This window comes from Monopterus albus, unplaced genomic scaffold, assembly GCF_001952655.1.
Source record: "Monopterus albus unplaced genomic scaffold, M_albus_1.0 scaffold93.1, whole genome shotgun sequence".
NCBI classification, from domain to species: Eukaryota; Metazoa; Chordata; class Actinopteri; order Synbranchiformes; family Synbranchidae; genus Monopterus; species Monopterus albus.
Genome location: NW_018127973.1, coordinates 622,539 through 633,664, shown reverse-complemented (window position 1 = coordinate 633,664; position 11,126 = coordinate 622,539). Strand labels below are relative to the sequence as shown.

The 11,126-nt window shown below is 39.4% G+C and overlaps 2 protein-coding genes across 4 annotated transcripts; both read left to right on the top strand.

Moving 5' to 3' along the window:
- Positions 1 to 622: 622 nt before the first annotated feature.
- stmn1b (stathmin 1b) lies at positions 623 to 3,446 on the top strand. Of its 3 annotated transcripts, none has more exons than XM_020608482.1 (5): positions 623 to 733; positions 1,807 to 1,847; positions 2,427 to 2,599; positions 2,746 to 2,937; positions 3,040 to 3,446. In XM_020608482.1, the coding sequence occupies exons 2-5, from the start codon at positions 1,832 to 1,834 to the stop codon at positions 3,097 to 3,099; spliced, it is 441 nt and encodes a 146-aa protein (XP_020464138.1). In that variant the 5' UTR covers positions 623 to 733; positions 1,807 to 1,831; the 3' UTR covers positions 3,100 to 3,446. The 3 variants fall into 3 exon arrangements, with proteins under 3 accessions (XP_020464138.1, XP_020464137.1, XP_020464136.1); XM_020608481.1 differs by having other exon boundaries at positions 624 to 733; positions 1,804 to 1,847; XM_020608480.1 differs by lacking the exons at positions 623 to 733; positions 1,807 to 1,847 and having other exon boundaries at positions 2,390 to 2,599.
- Positions 3,447 to 4,589: 1,143 nt separating this feature from the next.
- On the top strand, positions 4,590 to 10,156 carry paqr7b (progestin and adipoQ receptor family member VII, b). Its single transcript, XM_020608518.1, has 2 exons — positions 4,590 to 4,790; positions 6,676 to 10,156. Exon 2 carries the CDS (start codon positions 6,682 to 6,684, stop codon positions 7,738 to 7,740), a length of 1,059 nt encoding a protein of 352 aa, XP_020464174.1. The 5' UTR covers positions 4,590 to 4,790; positions 6,676 to 6,681; the 3' UTR covers positions 7,741 to 10,156.
- The last annotated feature ends 970 nt before the right edge of the window (positions 10,157 to 11,126 follow it).

The window sequence follows — 11,126 nt, the reverse complement described above, 5'->3', positions numbered from 1 at the left end:
AGAGTAACTGGCCAGTTTTTGGTTTGTGTGTGAGCAATGAGAAAGAAAAGAGAGTAACACAGTGATACAGAGGGCTTTGCAGAAACATCATTCCTTACTCTGAAAGCTCAGAAACATAGGGTACTTGGCACTGTTTTTTCTCCTTTATATTTTTTGACTAATATGGACTTATGCAAAAGGCCTACATCTGATATACATTAATATATTATATTTTAATATGAAGAACAATGTACTGTGTATTTTTTGAGAATGACATTTGATACTCAAAAGGATATTTCTTCATGCACACCACATATATTTATTGTAACAAAACAAAATATTTCCTTATTTGGTGGAATGTTGCACCAAATAATATAATTGATAATACAGAAGAGAATAATACAGCCAGCTTTGCTTTACCATTCAAACAAACACTTAAGTGCAACGTGCCCTTCGATGTAACATTTATGTTTATTGTCACATACAGTATTTGGCTAAAGTGGCCACTTTAATGGACAGTCACATAATAAAGTTAGGTAACCACGGGGACCCTCAGGGGAGCTTTGACTTCCTGCTCCTGGCGCTTACACCTACTGTCTGCGATTGGTAGTTTTGGACCAATGAATGCAAAAATCTCTGATGACGTTTGAGGTCTGTAGGTTTTTGCGCGAAGGTGCAGATGTTGGCGGTCGGAAGAGACAGGAGAGGAAGAAATAGGCTGCAGAGGTCTTTGTTCAAATCCAGGCACTTAACGGTGAGAACAGTGCGTTTATGTAAATGTTTAACCAGGCTTTCAGACCATTAATAGTGCTGATAGAGTTAAAGGTCACTTTGGACAGTTTTTGCAGCATTATGAATTCTGTTCAGCATCACTGAATCAATTGTAGGGTTTTGTAATGACCGTTGTTTAGTAAACGTAGTTTGTAATAGTGTTACGTAGAAAAAAAATATATATATATATGCTATCACAGGCAAGATTTATTCTAAAATCCAGCCATATACAGTTATTAGCCAAAGAGTTCACTAACGCTTTAGTGTCCATAATGTCTAATAATGTCCGTGTAACTCCACCAGCCACTTAACGTTCAGCTAGCTAAATTTATTAGTATCTTATTCTGGTGCTTTATCTTTCCTGCCCATATTTAGTAATCTGATCGCTTTGCCTCTCGTTTTTATCTTCAAACTTGCGTCTTTTTGACTCAACTCTGTATGTTTATTGAGTTATTTTCTATTCCCCCCCGCCATTTGCTAAAAGAACATATTTTGCAGAAATGTGTGTGTGTGCACTCCCCCAGCTCCAGAATGACCAGCTTTTAGGCTAGAGGTGATAAAGTGGCATCATGGTCTAACCCTGCTAAAACCAGTGTATTTATAGCAGTCAGGGGCATTAGTGGGGTGGAGAACTTGTTTTGCCTGACATGTCATGACTGGTAACTGAAAATATTATATAACATTATAATATAATTTGCAGCTGGCTTCTATGTAATGAGAAAATGAACTACTGCGTTCCTATATGTGACCATTCATCAGATTAAACAACATAAAACGTGCCTTTGTGTGCCCAACAGAGTTTGGTTTGATTGTACAGGCCACCAAGGAGGGAAAATAGGAAACCTGTTTTTTAAATGCATGGTTGATCAATGACCTGTCAAAACATGAGCTGTTACTGCTGGCTCCGTTGCTGCACTCCTGCTCCTAGTGAAATGACATGAACAAAGTACTGCGTCCTTGCATTTGAACAATATAAAATGCATGCTTTTCCAGCGTGTGCAGTTACAGATGCATTGCTTGATGTTAATGTCCTTTTTTCATCTTTTCCTGCAGCAGTATATAAGGTGATATTTCTGCTGATATGGCAAACACTGGAGGTAGGTGTAAACTCTGCAAATAGTCACTGTACTTGGATAGCTAGTCTTTTTGGGATGGAACAACACCTTATAAAACCTTTAAAGACCTTATTAATACCTTTCATGGCAGCATAATCATACTCAGTAAAAACTAGGCAAAAATAAACAAAGGCCCTGACTGTCAGAAAGGCAGGTTGCTATGCCTTTAAGACCTGAAACCATATGACTCAAACACATTATTTAATGATATACTAGTGACTGGAGTGCTTTGATGTGGTTTGTGTAGCAGGTTGCAAAAGCAATCTGTAAAGCTGCACTCCTACAGTACTTAAAAACTGTGTTTTCTTTGTCACGTATTGTTTTCATTTCATCTTCACTGGTAAAATTCTGCCACACAGCAGGGATTATTGTTCTCTTTTGACCACTTTGACAAAGCAGTGATCCCTAAAATGTAGCACGAGGACAGCACCACCTCAGTCAGACAACGAATCTCAGTCAAAGAGAAGTGAAGTGCTGATATGGTTGCTCAACTAACTGGTCCATGCACAGCATCTTGACCATCACTAGTAGTAGTAAGTATGGAAATGTTCTGTTTTTCAGACATCCATGTGAAGGAGCTGAACAAGCGTTCTTCAGGTCAAGCATTCGAGATCATCCTGACACCCTCAACACCAGATGCCAAGGGGGCATTTCCACTGTCCCCAACTAAAAAAAAGGAAACTTCACTGGATGAGATTAAGAAGAAATTAGAAGCAGCAGACGAGAGACGCAGGGTATCTTCAAAAATAACAAACTGATAACAGATATGACCAATAAAACCTCGGTGAACACCACAAACTGAGCTGTAAAGCCTAGCAGGTGGGTTAGGATTCCAGTTATGTGTACTTACTATGGGAGTTCTCTTTTATCATTTTGTCAGAGTCATGAGGCTGAAGTGCTGAAACACCTGGCTGAAAAAAGAGAGCATGACAAGGAAGTCATCCAGAAGGCCATAGAGGAAAAATGCAACTTTAGCAAGAAGGTGCAAGAGAAGATGAATCAGAAGATGGAGGCAAACAAGGAGAACCGCACTGCACGGATGGAAGCTCTCAGTGAGAAGTTCAAAGAGAAGGTAAGCTCCCAGTGGCTTTCAGCCTAGCTTCATCTTCACTGTTGGAAAAAAATAAAAATAAAAACCACAATGGTGCAATTCTTGTGCCTTTCAAACAAACAGGACAAGAAGCTTGAAGAAGCTAGGAAGAACAAGGAGGCGATGAAAGAAGGGGAACATTAATTTGTGTGTGATCTGGAAAACAATCTTTACATCTCCAAAGATAAGCTGTATGTTTTACTGACTCTTACACTGTTTTCTTTGTTGCATTAGTTCTGATAATGCTGTTGAATCAGTGCTGGATAGAGTGGTTACATTGGGTATGGAAATCATCTGATGTTTCTTCACTTGTAAATTTCCTTTTGGCAGCTGATTATGTTTTGTAGTACTTTTTAAACTTCATTCTATTGTGACAAACTGGTCTGTCATACTGTTAAAACTGATCCTATAACACTGTTCTGAACTGCTGACAATGTTTGATCATACTGTTTGATGCCAAGATTCTGCCATTAAAGTGTGTATCCACCGTTTATTCTGTTTCTGTCCTGGAGTGTTGAATGTGTTTTCCGTCATGCAATTTCAAGTGTTATTTTTCTAGTATTTGATACAGATTGAAGATGTAACAAGTACACATGTGGCATACTCTGTAGTACATTAGTATAATTTTGACACAACTGACATCTAGTGGCACTTATTCATCTTAGTGATTTTTAAAAAATTGTTAAAAACTTTATGTCATGAACCTCACACATATGTTTACACTGATTCTCAAGTTTTATACTGATTTAACACTTTGTGCTCACAGTAAAATTGTGTTTGGAGAAGTATATGCGGTAGAACACTGTTTGATTCTACATTGCTATGCACACACGCAGTGCTATACAGTCCCTTTGTCAAGTGTTTACTGCTGGACTCAGCCCAGAAAAATGTGTCTCATAGTCCAGTACTCAGTCGTATGATAGTGCAGGGAACAAAGGCTGGCTTGGCTCTGAGACCGTCTTCAACCTCTTACTATATTTTTTCTCATGATCATGACTTCTCAGTTTTACTAAGGTCCATGTATCTGCTCTATTCCAAAATAAGAATAATGTTCTCAGCTTCTGTTGTCACTTTTTACAGAAAGATGGCCTTTTTCAGATTAAGACCGATCATCCTACAGTAGACACACCCCCTGTCAATTGAGTTGTAAATAAACACCGAGTTGGATCATTTGTATTAGGAAACTGTGCAGATTTTTCATACACAATGAGTGTAATGGTGGATATTTAGTTACTGAATGCTAAACAAGGGAAAGGCAGGGGCCATAAACACACTAGTCAAGCAGGGAAATTACTTGTTTTGACAACCAAATGAGGTCCAGTAGGATTACCAATGCAATTTGGGTTAGAATTCTGAATGAGTACTGTATTCAAACAACTTTTGGTGACTCATCATTAAAAATACAGTGGTATATTTTATGTGGGGTCATCATAATAGTTATTTTATTTATTTTAGGTCAACTATTAGACAGCAGGTTGGTACCCACAGGCCTTATCTAATAGAAATGCCTCACGGGAGTGCCATGAATTCACTTACCACTGGAAGAATTTCTGTTCAGAACAGGTGGGCTGATAGGCCTATCGGCATCCGTGATTGGTCGACAGAATGTGTGCGAGCGCACAACGTAGCAGCCTGCTTCCTGATTGGTCAGAAGAGCTGCGTGTCAAACGTCTGTATCCTCCAAGCAGCTGTGCTGTGGCCGCTAGGCGCTGCTCCCGTCACAGACATCCTTTCTCTGTTCACGGTTTTAAACAATGCTATTTATATTCTGCACGGTTCTAAATCATTTATCGACTGCTAAACCAAGGATTCTAAATTGATTCTATCATCTACAGGTATGTTGATTTTATTTTTGTTATTCGGTATATCATAAAAATGTGGATGCGCCTCGAACACAAAACCCTGCTATGATCATGAACGTGGAGCGGTATTTTATAAATTTAAACACGGTGCAGCAGAGGTTTGTGATGCACATGGAGAACTGAAGCAAGCCTTGGGGCTCGGAGGAACGGTGAATGTAAATTAATTTCGGACAGATTCTAAAATTTAAACAGACATGTCGATCATATGCAGATTTTCTTGGGGGAATTTATTAGGCTACAACAGGCCCTCATAGGCCAGAGTTTAATTAAGACCCACACTTTAAAACGCCCTTCCCTGTAATAGTGGAGCGCGTTCCTTTATCCATTATTTTGCAAGGATTGCAACCGAGGTTGAAAATCCAGGGTGTGGGCGTCAGATGAGGCTATGTTACGTAATGTTTCCCCATTCATCACTTCACGCCTTTCCTCCTGATCCAGGACCTGTCTGTGTAGATGCCACACAGGCCGATCCCTCTGCTATCTGCCTTCACCACGTCTCTGGGGAGCCCACAAAGATCTGGAGAGACAGCATCAGTGAAACGTTTCACTGATTTTAATCCAGGTCTCCCTATATGTAGGGTAGATGGCGCTCTTATTAGCTATAGTCCAAAAACAAAATCCGAACAGTTCGCACGCATAGTTAGGCTTACTAAATGTTATTTTCAAGTCCAATTGTTCGAATATTGCAACATCAAAAACACAACTGCATTTGCTGAATTTACGTACTCTTGCATAATATTCGGTGAGTCACGTGACCTTACGTAAAGTTCATAAAGCTGTTTAACCACAGGTTTGAAAAATAGGCACTTTATGCATATTATCATCCTGGCCTGGTAAACTGGTAGGGTTCCTGTCACAGTGATGAATTATTTTGGAGAGCAGATTAAAAGCTTGGGAACACATTGATCCAATAATTTGACAGGAATCCATTAAGTATTAATTGATAAAACATCTGGGTCATTATTTTTGCAAATGAAAACACTAAGGTGCACTAATTAGTATAATTATTATCAACAAAGGATGAAGTGGCCTGTGTGATGTGAATGGAGTTGCTCTCAGTGTCAAACACACATGTATTAAAATGTGATACAGTATATAATAAACTTGCCTTGCCTTTTAGTCTGTTATAGTCTATGGATTATTATTTTGCTTATCCGGTCCCAGGCCTCAAGTCTCATTAACCTTAATTCGAGCTGCAGCAGGAAGGTGTTTTCAGCCAAAACATTATAATAAAGAAATATCTTTCTTAGAGGTCTGTGGAAAACAAATAACAGGGTTTAAAAATGAATATATTTAGATTTGTCAGGTCATCAAAAACACAGCCTTGATTGTTAATATTTCTCTGTGTCTGCTGAATATGTTGAGTGTTTGGTAACATGTCTGAGCTAACTAATAAGTCAGTGTTGTGTTTTTCGGCCAGTTATGCTGCCCTCAAGCCAGCTGCAGCTTTAAGAAAAAATATTAATGATAAAATCACTGATTAAGCATCTCATCTAATATTTATTTGTTATTCAGCCTATTTCCATGTTGAATCTAACAATGCTTTTTGTTCATTTTATCTGGATTCATCTTTTGGTCTAGGAAATGTAATAAACTATGCTATACAGTCTCACAGGGCCCCAGGCATCCTGCTTGTTTTGTTTGACCAAGTGTAGATAACTGATAATGGATATGCAATACACTGACTAAAATAGAAACCAACCAAGTGTGTCCAGAGAATATTTGATATTTTTGCTTTATAATGACTTAAACGATTTACTGATTTTCAATGCAAGGTGCACACAAACAGATCTGAAGACAACAGTATCTAAAGGCCAGAGACATTGACATTCTTTCTGCCCTCCTCTCTTGCCTCCAGTTTGCCATGGCGACGGTGGTGATGGAGCAGATTGGTCGCCTGTTTATCAATGCGCAGCAGCTGCGCCAGATCCCTCAGCTGCTGGAGTCAGCCTTCCCCACACTGCCTTGCACTGTGAAGTTGTCCGATGTTCCCTGGGTTTTCCGTGAGCGTAACATCCTCACTGGCTACAGACAGACCGACCATAGCTGGCGCTACTACTTCCTCACCCTTTTCCAAAGGCACAATGAGACCCTCAATGTGTGGACCCATCTGCTGGCTGCCCTCATCATCTTGGTGAAGTGGCAGGAGATCTCAGAGACAGTGGATTTTTTGCGAGACCCTCATGCTCAGCCTCTCTTCATTGTCCTCCTGGCAGCCTTCACCTACCTCTCCTTTAGCGCCCTCGCTCATCTCCTGTCTGCCAAGTCAGAGCTTTCCTACTACACCTTCTATTTTCTCGACTACGTGGGAGTTGCTGTCTACCAATATGGCAGTGCCCTGGCACACTACTATTACGCCATAGAGAAGGAGTGGCACACTAGGGTGCAAGGCCTCTATTTGCCCTCCGCAGCATTCATGGCCTGGCTCACTTGCTTTGGCTGCTGCTATAGCAAATATGCTAATCATGAGCTACCCAAGTTAGTCCTCAAGTCCTTCCAAGTGGTGCCGTCAGCCTTGGCTTACTGTTTAGACATAAGCCCTGTGGTTCACCGTATCTACAGCTGCTACCAGGAGGGCTGCTCTGACCCTATTGTGGTGTACCATTTCTACCATGTGCTCTTTTTCATAATCAGCGCCTATTTCTTCTGCTGCCCCCACCCAGAGAGTTGGTTCCCTGGGAGGTGTGACTTCATCGGGCAGGGCCACCAGATCTTTCACATGCTGGTGGTGGTGAGCACCCTGATGCAGATCGAAGCACTGCGAACAGACTTCACAGAGCGCCGCCCGTTGTACGAGCATCTTCACGGCGATCTTGCGCACGATGCTGTCGCTCTCTTCATCTTCACTGCCTGCTGCAGCGCTCTTACTGCTTTTTATGTGCGTAAATGCGTACGTGCCTCTCTCCACGAGAAGGACAAGTAAGAACTGGAGTAAAACTTGAGTCAAAAGTCAAATTTATTTTACTTTTGAGTGACCGTTTATTTAAAATAATTCTAATGTTTTTGTCAATGAAAGTTATTAGTTTGTGACAGTGACATAAATATTTCTTCTGTGATCTGCCAAACTACAGTGAGCTAAAAAAAAAGTGACAAATGTCGTGTTTTTGTGACTTTCGCTGAGGATAAGGGACTCTTGTAATTTGTCTGTAGCAATACAGGTAGTACTCAAACACTGTAATCAGTCCTCGCATTGTTACACTGCTCTTTTTTTAGTCTGCAAGATTTTTTTTGTAGTGAAACTGTTAAAGAATGTTTAATTTTACCATACAAAATTCTTCACTTTCTGTCAAGGTAAGCAGAAAAACTGTTGCGTAAAGACTGTTCCTTAAGGTGATTTTTTTTACCCAGTGATATTTAGAACAATCTGACTATCTTGATCAAATTGTAGCATTTGAAATCACGCAAGCACTTATATTTATAATTTACCAATAGCACTTTGTATATTGCAGTCAATTCCTATCTGATTTAAATTGGTGTTTATGAGGTACCTTTTAAACGTCGTGTTCCTCTCGATTCTGTCCCTCTCTTTAGGGATCAATGCAGGGATGAATTTTATTTAGCAAGGTGCAAACGCTGTGTTGTGGAAACATTTCAATGTGTTCTTGGAAGCTGAGAACTCAGTTGCAAACCAAATTGTGTACCTCTTATTAAAAGTTCTTTTCTGGGGGACAGATAACATTATGTTGAAAATGAGGCTGGTGCTCAATGTTGGTTAACTGAAGGCTAGAAGATTAAAGCTGTCTCTCAGTGTTAAATCCTTTTCATTCAAAGGACTGAAACATCAGTTTTCGCCTTTTCACATCCCACGATGTCAGTGCTTCTGCGTATAGTTTTAATTATCGGTTGATCAGATCTGAGTCACAAAAACATCCGAGTTGTGTCCTGCTTTTGGTATATTTAGTTTTTGTATGATGAACATGTATGTGCCTCTCCGCATGTCTTTTGGTATATACTGTGAATAATAAGTGTGTGAATGTCTTTGAAAGCTTTGCCTTGCACTTCTTTCTTACCCTGTAAATAAGCTGTACTTCTCTAAAAGGTTTGCATTTCATTGTCTCTCCACCTCACAGCATTCAGAACCAAATGCATTTTTTTCCAGTGGAATTCCACACATTCTATTTAGCTACATACTCTCCCAGTGTGTTCTGTGTTCAGTGTCCTCCTCAATCTGGACTTTATTAGCCATGAATACTCCATTTCATACTGCCACGTTGTTAACTGAAAAGTCCCTTAGGTTTTTTTTTTTTTGTTTGATGAGTTGTGCATAAAAATATCAGATATGGCTCACTAGTAATGTTGCTTCAGTTTTTATCTCACAAAATCTGAAACCTCAGAAATGATCTTATTCGTTGCAGCACTCTGTTTATGATGGTGTTTAATGTGCCAATGAATCTGTTATTGCTTCAGTGATGGTACTACTGAAAGATGAATTCAGTTGCAGAATGTCAGAAGTCACAGGTTGATTTTTAAATTACGTCTCCACCTGACTGCAAATGTTATTGGTGACATTTCACCTAACACTCCTAAAAATAAACTTTCTAGCAGCTGACTTTGGCATTACTGACCTGGTCTCATCATGCACTGCCTGAAACAACACTGTATATACTGTAGTTGACAACACTGGCTATGTTTACATGCATGGACGTGTCTGCTGTTAATGTGATTACTCTGGTTTTGTGTCATCTCCTGAGCATAATAATTCAAACTAAGCTGAAAGAACCAGTTCTCCAGGTCAGAGAAGCTTTTGTAAGACACCTCCATTATTATGCAGGGTTATATCATGGTTGGTAACAAGAGTGAAGCTCTCTTGTGTAGGACTCTTTTTGTACCTGTAGTCTAATGCCTAATCAAGGTTTTTTTGTGGCCAGTGATACCCCATTGGTAAATGAAGCCTGTAAATTTTTCACCAGCCCTGTCTGTGATGTGTAGTTATTGTCTTGAACATCAAAAGGACCAAAACGATTCAACCTGGGGTTACTATTTCTTTCCTTGTGTTAGAAGTTATTTGGTGTGGTGCAAATGAGGAGAGAGCAGCCTGGAAAGTGACTGGTATTCCTTGCTACATAGATTGTGGCAACATTGATAATGTCACCCATTATCTACAGTAAGTTGCATGCCAATTAACCTGACTAAGGACCTGACTGGAATATTGCCAGCACTCCATGTACTGTAAGTGTGTGTGTGAGTGTGTGTAAACGTAGCCTCTGATGCAACGTAAGGTTTCTCTTTATCCCTTTATGAAAGCAGGATAAGAGGGACCAGAATGTCTTCTGCCTCTAAAAATATATGGTCGACTGTACTAATATTCTATGGTATTTAAGAAAATAAAGGATTACAAAGTAACTTCAAGTTCTTCCTTTCATTTTTTACAGGTTAGGTATGAAAGGCTGCAATAATTTGAAACTTGTAAAGCAAAAATTTATTATTTGTGAAATTGAACCACGTTGCATACTTTTTTATTGAAATATAAGTACCACAGAATTTATAACACACAGTATAGATACCGGCTTTCATCAAACTCGATTTGACAGTTCTAGGTGAAAGGTTATCCAATAAGAAGCTTTCTCCTGATAGATTATTCTAATAAATAAAGACCAGGTAATGATGCAGTTTGTAATGTTATATAGTGAATAAAACAATGGTACATAGAAAGTATAGTAGTGATTTGTATATTAAATAGAGTTGATCTGATATTTAGTTTCAAAACAGCTATTTTAAAAAAGACATAACCATTATTATTGGGGTTTCTGTTTGTAATGTTATATAGTGAATAAAACAAATGGTGCATAGAAAGTATAGAGTTGACCAGATATTTAGTTTCAAAAGAGGACACGACAGATGTCCTTGAGTTAGGTTTGAGTAATTGTAGAGGTGCGAAACAGCTATTTAAAAAAGACACAGCCGCTATTATGTAGTGTGAGATGAATAAAACAAAAATGGACATACAGCTAAAACAGAGTAGTGATTTTGCACATTTTTGACCCATGGGGAACATGAGACAACGGATGTCCTTGAGTTATTTATTGGGGGTAATTATTTAGATGGTAAAAACAGCGTTTGCTCGAGATAAATCAGAGGCTAGCATATGTTCCTCATCACAGAGCTGTGTTTTTGGTAAGAGAGGTACAAAAACGGGGTAAAACACCTCGCAGCTGTTCACCCCCCTCTCTCAGACTCGCTGCTTTATAAACCGCTCTGCTTTTCTGCTGTGTTGTACCTCTGAAAAATCATTCCCTTCAGCAAACAGCCTGTAATAGCGAGAGAGAAAAATGGCTACATCATCCACCCCTATTTAAAAAATATACGGGG

Excerpts from the sequence above, each read along its gene's own strand:
- paqr7b (XM_020608518.1), top strand. The coding sequence starts at position 6,682 with ATGGCGACGGTGGTGATGGAGCAGATTGGTCGCCTGTTTATCAATGCG.
- stmn1b (XM_020608480.1), top strand. The coding sequence starts at position 2,405 with ATGGAAATGTTCTGTTTTTCAGACATCCATGTGAAGGAGCTGAACAAG. Across the intron at positions 2,600-2,745 it reads CAGCAGACGAGAGACGCAGG|AGTCATGAGGCTGAAGTGCT; the intron begins GTATCTTCAAAA and ends TCATTTTGTCAG. Across the intron at positions 2,938-3,039 it reads GTGAGAAGTTCAAAGAGAAG|GACAAGAAGCTTGAAGAAGC; the intron begins GTAAGCTCCCAG and ends TCAAACAAACAG.